Source organism: Cricetulus griseus (assembly GCF_003668045.3).
Source record: "Cricetulus griseus strain 17A/GY chromosome 1 unlocalized genomic scaffold, alternate assembly CriGri-PICRH-1.0 chr1_1, whole genome shotgun sequence".
In the NCBI taxonomy this organism is placed as follows: domain Eukaryota; kingdom Metazoa; phylum Chordata; class Mammalia; order Rodentia; family Cricetidae; genus Cricetulus; species Cricetulus griseus.
The window spans coordinates 223450527-223468535 of NW_023276807.1; the positions used below are offsets into that span (position 1 = coordinate 223450527).

The 18009-nt window shown below is 39.1% G+C and overlaps 1 protein-coding gene across 1 annotated transcript in view; it reads right to left on the reverse strand.

Annotated features, from left to right (window-relative positions):
- Positions 1-6088: 6088 nt before the first annotated feature.
- Adam7 (ADAM metallopeptidase domain 7) overlaps positions 6089-18009 on the reverse strand; it is a 34996-nt gene continuing 23075 nt past the window's right edge. Inside the window, exons 14-23 of the mRNA XM_027390033.1 lie at positions 16919-17114; positions 16424-16526; positions 15345-15531; positions 13474-13554; positions 12777-12855; positions 12207-12312; positions 11791-11890; positions 8725-8787; positions 7088-7144; positions 6089-6133 (exon numbers count right to left, since the gene is read on the reverse strand). Of these exons, the coding sequence (XP_027245834.1) occupies positions 6089-6133; positions 7088-7144; positions 8725-8787; positions 11791-11890; positions 12207-12312; positions 12777-12855; positions 13474-13554; positions 15345-15531; positions 16424-16526; positions 16919-17114 (1017 nt within the window). The remainder of the gene's footprint in view (positions 6134-7087; positions 7145-8724; positions 8788-11790; positions 11891-12206; positions 12313-12776; positions 12856-13473; positions 13555-15344; positions 15532-16423; positions 16527-16918; positions 17115-18009) is intronic.

The window sequence follows — 18009 nt, forward strand, 5'->3', positions numbered from 1 at the left end:
TGTGAGTATCTCCTTCATAATGAACACTAGAGACAGTTCAGAAGATTGAATTAATCTCCAGTAACTTCTTCTGTTGAACCTGAAATTCTGCTGTTTCTTTCTGCTAAGGTGTCTGTGAGAGCTGATAAGTTTGGTGGATGGAAAGTGGGATTGAGAATGACATATATCAATCTCACTTGCACAAGTCTGTATTTGGTTGTGTGTGTGTGTGAGTGCACACTGTGTGTTTTTACCTCATCAAAATTGTATTTCAGCATCATAGGACTGATGCAAACCATGCTTCCTAAGGTCAAACCTCTTAGTTTGGGAAGCCAATTGCACTACTGATCAGGAATCTCTCAGCATACCATTTAATTTGTTTTATGCCAATTTTCTTAAGCTGTCAATTGAAAATAATGGTTAATTCATAAAGTTGTTTCATGTTACACAAAATAATTCAGATGAAAGTGTTTAGAGTAATTTTCTACTCATAACATGTGCTCAGTAAATGTGTCTGTTCTCAAGGCAATTATCTGATATCCTTCAATAAGCAGCCCTGGCTTCTCAATTCACTTGTGTACCATTATATAATACAGTTCTTCCACACTTTCTCCTTAGCTAGCATCCCTGTGCTCCCCTTCTATACCTTTTGTCCCTGAAGACCCCTGAAGCCTTAAAGTTATCTCTGTCTTCTTATCAATCAATATCCATTACACACAGCTCGGGATTACAGATGTCCTGTTGAAAGACATTAATGGAGACTGCCAACCACAGCACAGCCATTTCCTTACAGAGAGGCACTTGAGTCTTCTGAAAGCCTGACCTTCAGTTAGGGAATGATCAGAAAGCTTCAAATAAGCTCAAGAATCCGATCAATAATTCTCACTCTTTGGCTGTGATTAGCAGAGGGACATCAGTTGTCACCAATAGTTTACCACAAAATCAGATACATCAGCCAAGTGTCCAGCCTTTCCTCACATTGACCATTCATTGTATACCCTTGGGATGAGGGTCGAAGGACTTTTCTGGTTTTCATGGCAGCCGAAGGATGTGCTAACTTGCTGACCTTAATTAAAATAAACCAGCGGACAGTACATAGTAAAAGCAAATAAACAAAGTTCATTTCCCTTTAGCCTTTGGAAGTCTGGGATATTGGAGTCTGCTGTGTTAGTGTCAAAAACTTCAGAGCTGAAAGTAAACCCACTTGCTTTTCTGGTTGGCAATATGCCATCCATTTCTCCGTTTGTTTGATTTAAGTGTATGTCTTCCCTTTGGCCCATTATCTTGGCAGAGAAGGAAATGAGAGCGGGAAAATTTCACACTGATTTCCATTTCTGAGCATTGAGAGTGAAGTTAGCAAATTTCTTAGTAAGTTTATTTCAAGTCATCGCTTTGAAAGTCTGGGGATGTCTGGATGGACACATTCACATGAAATTTCTCTAGCTATGTCGCCACCTTGTGTTTCTTCTGTGAACTTCATTGCGGGAAACAGTTTTCTCTATGGGAGCTAAGAAAGTAGCTCTCCAATTTCAGCACATCTAAAGTGAGTTTTGAATCCTGTAGCCACTGCCAGTATAGATGAGAAAATGGTAGAGAATTCTGTAACAACAGGTATATTTAATACGTGTTTGTAATCCTGGTGGGGGCCACAAATATGAGTCATCAAGACTATATTCATAGATCATTTATAGAGTTCATTTTGTAGCACCATAGCTTCATTCCTGACAAAACTGACATAAAAATATACTTAATATTCCATCAGGCTTAAAACCCTCCTATTTAGACAAAAAGGGAAAATGTAACGGCATCTTGCTTTGCCAGTGAAGTTTCCGTAGTGGCCACACCTATGGTGTGGCTTCAGGTATCCAGACATGACCCCTTATAAGGAAAAGTAGGGGCTGGCTCACTCTCTTGGATTGTGGTGAGAGCATCAAAAGGGCAGAGACTGCATTTTCTGGAGCAGGAAGACCATGGTGGTTATTTACTATTATTTGAGTAAGTGCTTCCCTAATAAATACCCATTTCTCTCATTTAAATCCCACCTTCACCTTGGCCCCACAGCCTTTGGAAAATATCGAAGATGCAGATTCTGCCTCACGTGTCAGAGTGTTTGAAAGGTGACACCACAAACCCCTCTGTGGCCACATGGCCCTCAGTGTGCAGTCACTGGTGTGTCGGATTGTGTTTCGACCGCTATAATTCATCCCGATTTCCTACAAGTTGCCCATGTCTGTGTTGTTTAGAGGTCAGTGGCTTATGCATTAGTTTTGCCTAACCTAGGAACCAATGATCTGTATGTAGGCTGCATAGCATGGTCACTGTTCAGCTGGTTTTCAGTCCTGATACTCTATGTTCAGGCTCTGATTTCAGACCCCACACTGAGGGGTATATGGATGGATTATAGAAGCTCAGAGCTCCTCTCCATCCAGTGATCTCAGACTGGTCCACTCCCAGCCTCAACTGCAACCTATGAGCTAAGTTTCATGAAAGTGCATCTCTGTTCTGTTTTTCTGCTACAGGCTTTGACACTTCTGCTTGTAAAGACATTGCTTTTCTCCTTCAACCCACTGAAGGCCAATTAAAGATTGTAGGACTAGAGATGAAACTTGGCAGTAGAATTTGTACTTTCCATGCGCCAAGACCTGAGATGGATGCCCATCCCAGAGGAAAAACAGCAATGAACACAGAGATAAAATTAGCTGAAAGATACTGGGATATTACAAGAGGCCACACTCATGATAGAACTGGAAGCTTCAGCTTCCTCTACTTTCTAATAAACACACCTCTTCTAAGGACACATGGGATATGATTCATCAGAAGATTAGCTTGGATGAGCTTGGAGAACTATAGGTAAAATCTAAAGAGATTTGCCTGCAAGAAGGCTCCAAGGTTATCAGAAGAAAGCATAATCAGGCTAGAACTCTGGAGAGAAGAGTAGGGAAATTATGAGGCTGGAGCTTGAAGAAAGGCCAGATATAGTTAATTAGAGAAAGAAGAAACTTGGGGAATAAATAACCAGAAGTTAGTAGTCAATTCAATGCGGAGACCAAAGCAGACAAAGAAACAATGGTGCTAAACTTTTTAGAAGAGATGTTGGATAGACACCAAAGAAAAATTCAAGAAGGTGATCATTTTATAAGGGATTTAGATGATGCCAAAATGTGTGTACTCTTCTCCAACACATGACATGTTCAGGAGAATCTGAAAGTGTGGCTTCCCCTTAATTTTGCATGCTAAGTTATTATCTGCTGTGGTGGGACTGAGAAAAACAGGCTCGGCCTCTCCTGAGTTACTGCTCTATGAAATACCAGCTAGGGCTGTGTCCAGTTTGAGTGACTCCATTTTATAAATCTGCAGGCTTTACCAGTGCTATCCCATTTTGAGTGTAAGAAAGACTGAGTCTACATTCTGCTTACAGATGTAATGACCAGGCACACCAGCGCATCAGGAGGCACAGACTGGTCATTTGTTCCAAGCATTAAGGACACCTGAAAATGTATGAAATATTATGATGAACATTGGATCATGCACCGATCAGTTGCACCCTCCTCCTTATCTCAAGGTGTAAAAGGAGCACCCCAAGACCAAAGCAGGAAAGGCAAGCTGACTGGTCACCCAGTCACTTGTCATCAGCCTCATTCAGAAAAAGTGAGACAGAAAAGGACTCATGCATCAGTCCCCAGCTTGAGTTCAGCTACTTCTGCCCATGACATTATGATCCACTTTAAGCTGACCCTGTGGCCTTCTTTCAGTACCTGCATTTGACATCTGACCCGAACAGCTCTGTACCAGTGCTTGGCTAAGACTTCTCATCTGTCCTCTACGTACTGTTCCTGTACACCTGCATCATCATCATCATCATCATCATCATCATCCTCTTCCTCCTCCTCCTCCTCTCTCTCTCACTCTGTTAGGACAGCACCTCTCTTCTCTGCAGCCTCATTATCCCTATTCTTAGTCATTCTGTAAAATGCATAGCAGTGCATTATTGTGCATGATCTACAAGGTAATATTAGCAATTAAGGTAGAATGAGAGAACCTGTGACTGCCAATGGGCAGGCCAGCTATCAAGCAAAATCATAGCCAATGAATCTAAATAGCAATTGAATTTGCTGTTATTCGACGCATTCTGACATTGTAGAAAGATACAAATAGGTTTATACTTTTCACACAGCACACTCAGAGCAAGGCTTCTCACTGGATAAAGGAGTTTCTCTTTTATTCCTCATGGATTTATGTATATTAGCGTCTTCAGGTATAAAAACATTACCTGGTTACTATTTTTTCTTATCATGCAGAGACTGACCTTATAGGTTTTAGTCATGAACTCTACCACTGAGCTATGTTAGCAGCTCACAATTTTTTCAAGGAAAATCTCCCTATGTATCTGAGACTGCTTTGAGCTCATTACACAGCCTAGGCTGGCTTCAAACTTTGTAATTCCTTGCCTCTTTCTCCCAGGTACTGGAATCTCCTCTTTCTCAACCCCTTCCTCCTCTTTCTCCTCCTTCCCTGCCTCCTCCTGTCTTTCTCCTCCCCCTCCATTTCCTCTTCCTCCTTTTCTCCCTCCCTTCCTCTCTCCCTGACCTGACCTATAATCTCCCTCCTTTGGCTCCGGCACCCCATAAGCTACGTCTCCATCCCAATATTCTTTCTTAAAGCAGCAGCATTTATTAAATCCTTTGGTGAGATGTTCTGGAAAGCTGATGTGTGTGATGTGCTGAGTCACCAGGATTCTCAGCGGCTCCTACAGGAGAATAAACTGCAACAGCACAGCAACAGAAATGTCACCAAGGACAGCACACCCTGTTCTTCTCTAGCTTTTATTTCATTGAATCACAAAACTTTCATTTAGCATTTGAGATCTTTATTTCAGAATAGGGGGAAATAGCAATAGCTTCAGTAGGCTTAACAGTTTCCCACAAGAAAACAGAGACTGCGCGCGTGCACGTTCGTGCGTGAGAGAGAGAGAGAGAGAGAGAGAGAGAGAGAGAGAGAGAGAGAGAGAGAGAGAGAGAGAGAGAAGAGTGGTCCCACCCAAAGACATCTGTATAAGGAAACACCCCACACAAGGCAACAAACCCATGGGCCTGCAGAGATCTGCAGGACAGAAACTAAACACTAAGCACTCATGAGTGCATCCTGAGGCTTCAGAGACCCTAGCATGCATGTGTGGAGGTGTTGTGAACTTTTTAAGATCCCTGATATCTACAGGGCTTCTTATAGAACCATAGAAAGGCAGACCTAGAAATACAGAGCTTGTAGGAGCCCGTGCACCTCAGTTGTAGTTGGTGTGCTTTCTGACTCTTCTTTAGTCAATGAGGCCATTCTTTCTGTTCCCTCCACTTTTAGTCAACTAGTATAACTCACTACCCTGCACTTACCTCCCTGGCACTTATATAGGAGACAATTTCATTTAAACCAGATATCAATGACATAGCTTGAAAAAATCAAAATAGGCCCCCTTTTTATTTGTTTTGATCTTTCTGGCCTTTTTTTGTTTTTGTTTTGTGTATAGTTCTGGGGGTTGAATCCAGGGTGTCTCCCACTCTGCTGTACCACTGAGCTCATTCCTAATGTACCTAGTCCATTTTAAAATTTAAACTTTTGTTAGAGTTCTCATTAAGTATCCCAGTCTTGACTTGGTCTCTTTTTGCAGTCCACATGGACTCTGAACCTGACATCATCCTGCCTCAGCCTCCAGGGATCACAGAACTGTCCTGGACTACCACACCTGGCCTGAAAGTAACTGCTGTTATGACCTTCACAAACTAACTATTCCATCACTTGTTTGTTTCTTATACACAAGGCTCTAAATGATCAGTGTCCAAGTTTTAATTCTTATAAAGCCAAGGAGAGCAATATTGTGTAGGAAACTACTAGAGCAGAGAAACTTCCTATTTGGACATTCAATTAAAACCCACTGGAAAAATACACAAATTTTCTGGAGCTTACAATTTGTGCTATAGGCTGTGGGTTCTATGGCTAAACATTAACAGAAAGAAACTGTTTCTCTTGAGCATTTTCTATCCAGATAAAGAATATTTGGAAAAACAGCCAAAATCTGTTTAGCAGACATCAAGGCTGGGGAGAGCTGCATGGAGAATCTTCATCCCAGTCTTGCACAGCCGTTTTGGATATCCAGTTTCAAGTTCTAAACAGAAGCAGATGGTTAACAATGAGTTGTTTTCTACAAAATCTGTAAACATGTATTTCAGTCCTTCTTTCATATCTGCAAATTAGAATGAGATTCTATTTTACTAATTTAAAATTATTTACTTTTGTGTGTGAGAGACAGAGAAAGAGGGGTGGGGAGCTCCAGTGTGTGTATACCACAGTACAGCTGTGCAGGGGAGAGGACAGCTTTAGGGAGTTGGCTCTCTCCCTCCACTATGGGTTCCTGAGATGGAACTTAGGTATCTGGGTTTTCACAGCAAGCACCTCTCCTGCTAAGTCTTCTCACTGATCTATTGTTCTGTTTTTATCCACACCCCTTAGATGGTAGTCATGGTTACTTATGCTCTAAAATGAATGGGCCAATCACAACAGAAAGATGGTGAAAGAGAAAAGGCAGAAGTTCAGAAATATAGGCAAGAAATAGTTGTTCTGTTTCTTAGACATTTTTTAAAGAATTGTTTCCAAAATAGACATAGTCATTCAAAGGAGACAGTGCCCTTCACCCACTGTAACTGCTTGGCTTGGTAAGAAAAATCTTTAGTAATGGAAGAATTTAGTAAGCAGTGTTCCCTTGCCATGGTAACCAGCCCACCATGCCCTATAAAGTATATCAAGGAATCCCAATTTGTGGGGATGGCCAATAAAATCTGAGAGAAAGCTCTTATTTTGTTATTTCTAGAAAATATTGTGCATCCAACACTTAAATTTTAGCTTGTTCCTTCCACTAAGCTTAAATGTCTTAGTGTAAATATACATTGTAGCGTACTATATAGAAATTTCTGTGTGTCTGTGTACACATGATTTCAACCATCCTGTCATCTGGTAAGAGCAGAGTATGTCTCTAGTCAGTGAATGGCTAGGTAAGGGACACTGAAGAATGCCAACATTTGAAAATTTAAATAGGGATGTACTCCCTGTCCCAGGTACCTACCACATTATCACTTTGCTTGGGATCTGCAATTCCTCTTGAGTCCTTGCTGATAGATTTCTATAACACACAATGTATACTTTATCAGGAACTGAACCCGCTATTGTGAACAGGATACACATACACATGCATGCACATGAGCACACACACGGCAGACTGCTTCTTGCTCCATGGGGGTGGGGACCATCTAAGGCAGTTCAAGAATAATTAATGGAAGGGAAGGCTAAGGAATTTCTGCTTAGGGGAAGGTCTCATGAGAAGCCACGCAGTTCTACCGAAGTGTGTGAATCTCCAAGAATATGTTATATAAGGGAATTTTCAAGCACATCTACTGAAACCCACTAGAACCATCTTTGATATGGACCACACAGCTTCTGCAGTTGGAAATTTGCGTGCACAGCTTTTTAGGCACAATACCAGATCTTTTTTGTGATGCCAAAGAGCCCCAGGCAGAAGTACCCTGATGATGGCCTCTTGGTCATCCACTTAGGGAGAACGACTGCTTTTAAACTGCAGATCTGAGAATCTTGATGTACATACATCTCCAAATGTGAAGTACCTTCCTGATAGACTTTGAAGATGCACAAGGATCTGGGCCATTAGTAGAGAATCTGCAATAATTCTTTGTTTTTGCCATCCTGGTTAACTGAGAGTCCAGAGCCCTGGAGCTAATCAAGTCCTCAGTAAATTTCACATCATTGTGTTTCTACCCCTCAAAACTGGGCCAGGATTGGGGTGATGAGTAAGACATTCATTTAAAAACAGTGTAAATAGCAAAAACAAACACAACAATTATAGTGATTAATACCAGCTAGACAATTTTTGAACACGCACCGAAGGACTCCAAACCCTACTAGGGAGGGTTCTCAGACATCCATTATAATGTTGCAATATTCAAAACAAGAAAGTGGAACCAGCCTATGTGTCTGTCAACAGATAAATGAGGCAACAGAAACATAGTCATATACACAATGGAATTGTATACAGTCATAGAGAAAAATAAAATCATGAAATTGGCAGGAAGGCAGATGGATCTGGAAATTACTTCAGTAAGTGAATTAACGCAGACTCAGAAGCACAGATATATCTCATGTGTTTCTCCTATAAGGACTATGGCTTTAACTTGGCATTTGGGGGTGGCTATAGATCACAAAATAGAAAGAGTGCTTGAGACGGGAAAAGTGGGTTTTAAGGAGAGAGGTGGGAGGAGACAGTAGTAGAATACATATGACCCAAAGTAGAAAGATGACCACTGGGGGTGGTGAAGGGGTACAAGATTGGGCAATGAGGGTGAGAAGCAGAACAAAGGATGTCTTAAAAGGCCATACTGAAACCCATAGCCATGTATTCTAACTATCAGAAAAGTTTTCTCAATCACACTTAACCAACAAGTATTTATGACCAATTATGAACATTTTAAACCAAGTGTGTCCTCAGGAGTGCAGAATCTTTTAGTTCTCTTCTGCTTAGCACCACCAGGATAAGCACATGTTCATACTAGAGTGAGTTAGTCATATTTCAACCCAATTTCTGGGTGATGTTACCGGATCTTCTCAAGAAACTAATAGTAGTTAAGTGACAATAAAACAATAAATGGGATGTATGCAAATGGACACAAACAACCTATGGAAGGGACATACCAGTGTGATGTAGTGAGGACTTGAAAAGCTGGATGGAAGGCTTTCCAGGGTCTCTGCTGTACTCTGTTGATGAAAAGATATTATTATCCTGCAATTAGTACTCAAGAAAGGACCACACTTTCCAAGATCACAGGATGTATTTCCTGGGACATAGATCCAGGAAATGTACAAATAAAAAAAGATGTAGAAACAGTAATCTCCCTTAGATTTCTGGCTTACAAGTGAGCATATATACCATCTGTTCTATAACGAACACCCATGAGAGAAGATGGAATCTTCTCAGTATTCTGTAGCCTGAGTAGCATGAGGTGGGTCTGCTGGTCTCCAAATCTCAAAATTTCTGTTCGCAATCTGAAAGGCCACAGCTACTTACATTGTTATGAACCCAGATGCTCTTTGGTTGCTCCCAAACTGCCTGTGAATATACAGATGTACTCAACTGAGGTGCCCCTATTTAAATTACCTTCTGTTAACTCCCCAGGAGACAGTGAAACAACTAGAAGGCATGGCCCAGCAGAAGCAAAAACGTGGAAGGCACTCCCTTCCAAAGAGAAAAAGCCAGGCATCATTCATTACACACACACACACACACACACACACACACACACACACACACACACACACACACAGATTGAGAGAGAGAGAGAGAGAGAGAGAGAGAGAGAGAGAGAGAGAGAGAGAGAGACTAAAGACATCTTCTCCAGACCACAATTTTGATGAGGATCAGCCTTCCATGGAGGGTTTAATATGGTATAAAAACCATTATTAAAACTGTTATTATTCACATAATTCTATGATAAATAATGTAAAATCGTAAGTAAGGGATTTAAGAGCTCACAGCTTCCTGTAAAGTCCATAAAACTCCTTCATAGTGCATGCATCATCAGTGTTAAGCTGAATCATTCTGGTTCTCAGCAAATTTCTCTTCTTAGAATATTCTACTTAACCAAAAATGACAAAAAGTCATTAAGGATCTTGTAATATTGTTTTGTTTTGTTATTGAGACAGGATCTCTTATAGCTGAAACTGGCCTTGAAGTCTAGATTCTCCTGCTTCCATCTCTCAAGTGATGAGATCACAGGCACATACAACTGTACCAAACTTAAACTTGCAGCCTTGACAAGTACTACAATTATGTCCCAGCTCCACTTAAATCCTGGACTGGCTTCTCTGACAATTGCCCCACCCTCACCCTGAGGATTAGAGAACTTCAATTTGACTGTTAGCTCATGAAATGCACGTAATTTACACACATTAAGGAAACTGTAATTAAAAGAGCAACTGCAAAGCATGTAAGACATAGTAGATAATTAACATATAGTAAGTGCTAAATATACACCAGACACTTAACAAAGTATATAGACTTTTTCAGTTAAACCTGGGGTAACTACATAAGATTGATACCAAGCATCATATATTGTCGTGCCAGAAAATTATTCATGTACATTTAGAAAATTATCATACACTATTCTCTGTGCATAAAACAGACAATTAAGATTTGTATTTAACCATATCAGCATTAACAATGACATAGTGAAAGGCACAAATTGATAAAGATATTAAACTATTTTATAGAAGAAGAAAGATGAATTATTGATGCCTAAATATTCCAGTGGAAATCAGAAGTATTTTTTTGTTTTGTTTTTGTTTTTGTTTTTCCCAGTGGCCTGTTAGCATCATGAGAGTGGGGAACAGATATTCTGTAAATATTAGACAAAACCCAGAATTTTTGGAAGCAAAACATCTGGACAAATATATAGAACTGTACCATCAGACTTACACCAAAACCCTCAAAGTTCTAAATTTTAAAATACTGGCATCATAAACTGAAGCAGTTGTTGCTCTTTCAGAGGGCCTAGGTTTGGTTCTAGTACCCACATGGTCCCCCGCAACTGTATGTAACTCCAGTTTCAGGGATTCCAGTGCCTTCTTCTGGCCTATGTGGCACCAGCCACATATGGTGTATATACAAACCTGCAGGCAAAATACACTCACAAAATTAAAAAAAAAAACTCTTTAAAATGATTTATCATTCTATTTTTATTGGCACTGTATCTAGTAACAGTTGACTGATAACAAAAAATATCTCTCCATTCTTTCCTTAAGACTTGGGTCCTAATGGGAATTTTATCATTTTGGGGGGCAATCTTATTAAGAATGGCATCAGTTACTTGTATTAAAACACAGAATGCCTGGCAAGATGTAATAGCAGAACATGGCTATAATTCTAGCACTCAGGAGGCTGCAGAAGGACAGCCTTGAATTTGAGCCTAGCCTGGGCTGTTTTTCATTTAATATGGGAGTTCCTTAGAGCTTAATGCTAAAGTTCCAATTGAGAATTTTTATAGTTCCTTTCTGTTTTTTATTTCTAATATAATATTATTTTGAGAACATAATTTATATATGATTTAAACTCCCATGGATTTAATACAATTTGTTTTATATACTAGAATATAACTTAAATTTGTAATTTTTTCCATTAGTTCATGAGGTAATATTTTATTTAGTAAGTACTTTCTGCTTTGGAATAATCTTGGTTATTGTAAATGCCCCATTCTGCCTTCCTCACCGCCCCCCACTTACCTATACAGTGAAAGCTTCACTTGTATAGATCGCCTCATTAAATGGCTTCTAAGCATCTCCCACTTCACTTAGCTTAGGGTGAATTCCGCATTGAAAACTTACTTGCCAGAGAGGCAGGGCCAGTGAGATAGCTCAGTTTGCAAATGTGCTTAGGCTTACACAAGCCAAAAGACTCAAGTTCAACCCCCCAAACCTACCTAAAGCTGGAAGGAAAGAACTGGCTCCATGAAGTTGTCTTCTGATCTCTCTCTACACAGACAGGCAAGCAGACAGACAGGCGGAAGGCAGGCAGGCAGACACACACACACACACACACACACACACACACACACACACGCACACACACACTTATAGCGGACAGGCAGACACAACACCATACACAAATATATATAGATTAATAATAATAAATAGAATACCTCAATAATAAAAATTCATGACCATAATGCAACAGCTCATTAACTGTCACAAGTGAAAATATCTCACATGTAGGGGATGGATATCTGTCAGGATTGGTTCACTCCTTGTATGGTGCTCATCAGGGAAGTATGCTTTATTCTCCACTCCATGCATTTCTCTAGGAGAGCTGCAAAGAGGGAAAAAGGAACATTGACACCCGCTCTTGGAATAGACAAGTGATTATAGTTAAACCACATATGATGTTTTTATGTGATGTGTAGCTTGTACCGGTGATAATTTCATTGCAATAGCTCAGAGGTAAAGAGGTTTGAGGACCACAGGATAAACATTTGGATATGAACAAGCATGTAAAAATTTGATTGGGTATTCTTATCTGTTCTTTAGGACTAGACTCAGACCACCCCACAATGATAAGTTCTGAGGCCACAAAATTAATGTATATTTAGTGATGGCCTCCTGTGACACAGAATACGCAGACATACTTTTGAACTTGCTTCATCTTGATGCATTTCTGGTAACGAACTAATAATAAGACGAGTCCAACACCAATAATGACCATGATAAGCACAATGGCCATGACAGAGACACCTACAACACAAAAACAAACAAACAGAATTTCAGCTGCACTTCAACTTTGGGAAAGTAGAATTTATAAACTCATTTCTTCCCCAAAGGATTTTAACTCCTGCCCTCCAACATGACACAAATTACAATCTCTATTAACAATTAACAATTAACAATTAACAATTAACAATCCACTCCAAGATTCCAGGATGCTTAAGGAAAGCCATAGTCATCAAGAAAACTTTGGTTAGTTATTAACCAACTATGGATAAGGCCCCATTGTGTTCAGAAGTCACAACTGACAGTTGACTAGAAGATGCATCAATTCTAAAATGTAAATGTAGTAAATAAAGGTTGGCTCTCCATACATAGAAAATAGTAAGATAAGACCATAAAAACCTGTGTAGAAACACAATAAATACATGACAGAGGAGACAAAGCTTTCTTGGTGGTAGACTTTGAACATGTGTGAGAATCGCATTCCTTACTGGTAAGGTTTAAAGCTTCTCCCCAGTCAGTTATTATTGACTCATCCTCACACTGGCATTCATGTCCTTGGTCATCCATCTGGAAGAACAGTCAATCATGCATTGTATCGTTATTGAGTGACTGAGAAAAGCTATGCTATGCAGCTCATTTATGTTAATGTTAGTTTTACATCAGTCCCACACATCCATATATGCATTCCTATAGATATTTAATACTTGAAAGAGTATCTGATATGTATCTTAATACATTTTAAGTGATAATTTGGATTAGGGATGATGATGTTCCACCCAGATATAAACCAATAGCATTGATCAGTGTTGAACTAAAAACAAATTTAGAATTTGTATATTTTTACAAAACCTTTAGGCTCATGTTGATACTGGTGGAATTTAAGTGACCTCAAGAAAAATTTAAATTTAAATTTCATATTAAGTTTATATGTATATACAAAATAGATTTCTAAATTATATATATATATATATAATAAATTATTTGCCTGTAACATTGGCAGTGTCTATGTTTAATAATATCTGAGGTGGCCCTTTGCACTGATTTTATTGATAATATATAAAATGTAAATACAATATATAGCTCTTTAAAAGAATAGGTATACTTCCACACGGGCTCAAGAACGAAGACTAAGTTAAGAAAAAAAAGGTTGGTGATAAAGTACTTTAAGAGGCAATGAAATCTTACATCATTTTCATTACACTGGGAGGAGCAGCTGGTTGAATTGTAGGCCTTTTCCATTTGTACACATTCACCATTGCTACAAACCTAGAAAGGAAGTAACCAACTGGCATGAGTTAGAGTGACACAACTTACAAGATGTGCGATTTTACAAAGTGACAAATGAAATTATACATTCCTTCCTATGTGTCTTTCTTTTAAAGTCCCAAATCTGATTTATTAGACATCAGAAAAATATTAACAGTTTTAGACTGTGCATGAAAGTTGTTTCTCTGTGGAATCTTTCTTCCTTCTTATGTGTCTTAATCGCATGATTGAGGCAGCACTAGGGCAGATTACTTTCACATCTGTGACACCCATGTCAATCTCCCTGCAAGGGATCACAAGCTCAACTAAAGTACAAAACTGAGAAAATATCTTGCTTTGGTTTTGCCATCTTTGGGTGTTTAGTCAAAGATAAACACAAAAACAGATTTGCAATTCTCCTGTACCAATAGCTTCTCTCTGTGTCTCTGTCTCTGTCTCTGTCTCTGTCTCTCTCCATCTGATCTCCTTTCCTGTTCATTTATTCTCCAATCTTCCACCATTCCTTTCTCCCTCCTCTTCTCATTTTTTTTCTGTTAGTACTGTACTCTAAACAAGCAGATAGTAACCAAGGAGCCCTGTGTTGTGTTTATATAGGAATTTCTTTCTAAAAAAGTCTTTTCTGTACTCTGATGTTTTTTGAAGAATTATTCATACTAATGAAGATAGTAACTCAACCTAAGTACCCTCCAATAAATGGATGGGCAAAAAAGTGTGCCAAAAATATAATGGAGTATAACTTAGCTGCAAAATAGATAAAAGGAAGCATTTGTGTCATCTTGGATAAGTGTGGGAGTCAGATAATGTAGACACAAGTTGGAGATTCTCAAGAAAATGTGAAAGCTAAAAATTTTGAACTTAAGGAAGCAGACAGCTGTGGCTTCCAGAGGCTTGTGGGGTGGTCAGGAGAAGGAAAAGGGCAACTCCAGTTATTATATTTGTTATTATATTTAAATTTTCAATTGACCAGGAAGAATGATTTCTAGTGGTCCATATAGCAGAATGCTTGTAATTAATAATAACCTACTGTATATTTTAACATAGTTAGAAGAGAGGATTTTGGATGTTCCCAACATAAAGAAATGGTCAGTTATTAAAGTGGTGTCTATCCTAATTACTCAGATGTGGTTACTACTCATTGTACATATGTAATGAAAGATTATACTTATACTGTACCCAACAAATATGCATAATAATTAACTATGGGTCATAATAATTGCTAAAATCCAGAATATAGAGTAAAAAGCCTTTCTTGTTTTCTCTCTGTTAAAAAAAATGTGTAGCAAGTCAAGCTGAAATCTGAGTGGCCACAATACTCTGTGGGTAGCCATCTCTCTTCCTTTAGATCAAGTATGCACTTGTTTCCACACCACCAGGAAAGCATTTCAGTGGCCATGTTCTGCATATGACATTCTCAAGTGTGCTGGTCTATAGGCCATGGGAATGCAGCCTAATTACCAAAAACATAGTCATTAGTCAGTAAATATGGCTGAATGAATAAAATAAATGAAGAGGGATTGCTGACATCAGTAACATTAATTGGAATAGAATTCATGTATGATTTCATTAAATTCCCATTTTAAGAAACCAATTAAGCATATTTATAACAATTAAATATAATTTAGTATAAGTACAATCAAGCAGGAATACTATTACCATATTATCCTTACCCTCTCCCTCAATAATTTACAAGAAAAGTGGCTCTCTCCCCCTTTTTTCCTGTCTCCCATATAGTAGTCTGTCTGGAGCCAATCCCAGAAACCCATGATGTTTGTGAGCAACTGTCCTCTTACCATTCCCTCTCCACATTTTGTTCCAGAAGTAACCAGGCCAATGTCTCTAGAATTGTGGTATAAAACCGTGGTTTTGCATTTGATGGTCACATTCTGTTTGGGATTCTTAAGGTTATATGTCTTATCCTCTCCAAGGAGAGTTGAACGCTGCCCTCCAGTACAGAATATCTTCCCACATTTGAGATCACTGAAGGAAAAGCAGAATGTTCTCATACTTAGGATCAGTAACCATAGCAAAGGGTCATAGATGAGACAATCAGCCCTGCTGCTTTTGTCTAAACCCCATTTGTAAACAGATTCCAGCGCCGTGGAAGGCTGAGAGGAGCTCTCCCACATTACAGCCCCAACTCTAAGAACGGACGTGAATTGATAAAGTGTGCCAAATAATTGTGGAAAGATTCTCACTTCTCAAAACTCAATATTCATTAAAGCTCATGAAGAGTATCTATTAGTGAGCTGGATTAGCATGACTTTACCTAAGGAACACTAAGAACCATTCTTCCACTATTGATATTGACTATTTCTAGCAATCCTGGGGGCCACTACTCTTGCCACTGTTCAGAGGGGCAGTCACTGAAAGTAAGTAATTGAGAGTGGAGTGAAGGACACTCTGTTTTCACATGCTGTGTATGGAAAGGAAGGTGAGCTTGACTGGAGAATTTTGTGATTGTCTCTGATAGTTTAACTCCTATTGTGTCACACATGAAAGGCCATGCAGAACAGCAGCTTACAGACCTGGAAGGGATCTTAACTCATGCAGAGCAGCCTCACTTCTGACTGCTTTCTTTCAATCTTTCATTATCCCCCCTTTAAAACATATTTTCCACTCCCATTTTTGCCCTTGTTTGATAACATTCTTTTCCTCCCCTTCTTTCCACCCATCTCACCCTTCTTTGTTCTTTTTATTCCAAGACCCCGGCTAATAAACACGCAGAGCAAATTCAACCAACGAAGCTGGGGTCTGTGTTCTCCACTCTCCTGCTGATTCTCAGCACAGTCAGATCAAAAGCTATCAGAACAGAGGCCTTTATGAGTTCTCAATATACTTTCCTAGTGACCTATTTCCATTGGGCACTTACATCTCTTCACAGGGAGCAAATGTGTTTCCCTTTTTTTTGCAGTATCCAAATCTGTTTCCTTTTTTATTCATCTTGTAGCAAAGACTGTGACTCTCCTGTGCACCTAGGGTTCAGAATTACATGATAAAAAACATGAATACTGAGAAACATAAAGCACTTCATTTCCTAATACAGTTAAGCTTGCCGAATCATATCACAGAATGGTGCAGTAAAAAGGGGACAATAAGTCATTGAGAAAGTCTATTGAGTCAGGAAAGGTTTTTAAGTAGGAATAGAGGTATGTAAGAGGAACAGATGCATACTAGCTTTTAAATAGAGCTAATCAATTACATGGGAAGAAAAATCAGCAACAGAGGTTACAGTCAAAGTGATGCTAGATGAGACCTTGAAAGTGTATCAAAATTATGTTATCTTCAATTATGTCCCAAATTCTTAGACAGTAACAGAAATATTGATTGTTGTCTTCACCATACACCCGATGCGAAGGTCTCTCACCATTACTGAACAACTCTGAACACTGATCATCCAGAATGGGACACTGCCCCATAAAACAGTAGCCTTTCCCATTCTTGCAAGGAAACCCGTTGGTCTGGAACTGGTCCTTAGGACACTCAGGGGAGTGGCCAGTACACACTTCAGGAAAATCACATTCATTTTTTGCTAGTCTGCATATGGCCCCTTCTTTCTTAATCTGTTGAAGAGAAGCAGATATTGGAATCTTTGATGTGTGAGTTGGTGAAATTGAGTGTATAGGCAGAAATTTGACATAATTTGTCTGTGAGAGGCAGGCTCACAACTTTCTTCTTTTCAATGCTAAAGATTATTAGCATTTCTAGATACTATGGCTTTTATGTGACTAAGAATGGGAAGAGGGTGAGGTATTTTTAAAAGCTTTATTTATTTTATGTGTGTGATTGTTTTTCCTTCATGCATTCATATCTGGTGCCCACAGAGGCCAGAAGAGAGCACCAGTTCCCTGGAGCTGAAGTTAATCTGCTGTGTGAGTGCTGGGAATCTAACCTGGGTTCTCTGCAAGAGCATCAGGTGCTTTTAACTTCTGAGGCCATTCTCCAATCCAAGATTGTGGGTTTGAAATTTGGTGTTATAAAATCCTTAGGTGGAGTTGACATGGACAAAAGTTGTAAAATGGGCAGATGTTTTCATTTATCTTATATTTTCTTTATTCCTTGCTCTGATATAGCACTCCAATGAATCACTGCCCATCTACTACATTACACAGAATCTCTGTCATCAACAGATAAAGATCTCACCATATAGACTGTAACAATATCCTGCCTTTCATTGTTCAGGGGAGCGCACAAAGGTATTCTCTTAAATGTGTGGGGTTCCTAGGAAGAGTTTAAGATACATAAAATGATTCTTTCATTTGTGAGTTTGCAATTCACTGGAGTCAAATAAGTGTAAATAAATTCCTTAGAGCTATCTGAATTTCTGGCCATTTTTTTCAAGCTCCTATCTCTAGACATCTAGTACCTAGTATCTATGTATACTCTGTTCTCCTTTAGATACTGTTGTTGGGATATCAATTTCCCTCCCACTTGAGGTTAAATAGCTTGGTACTGATC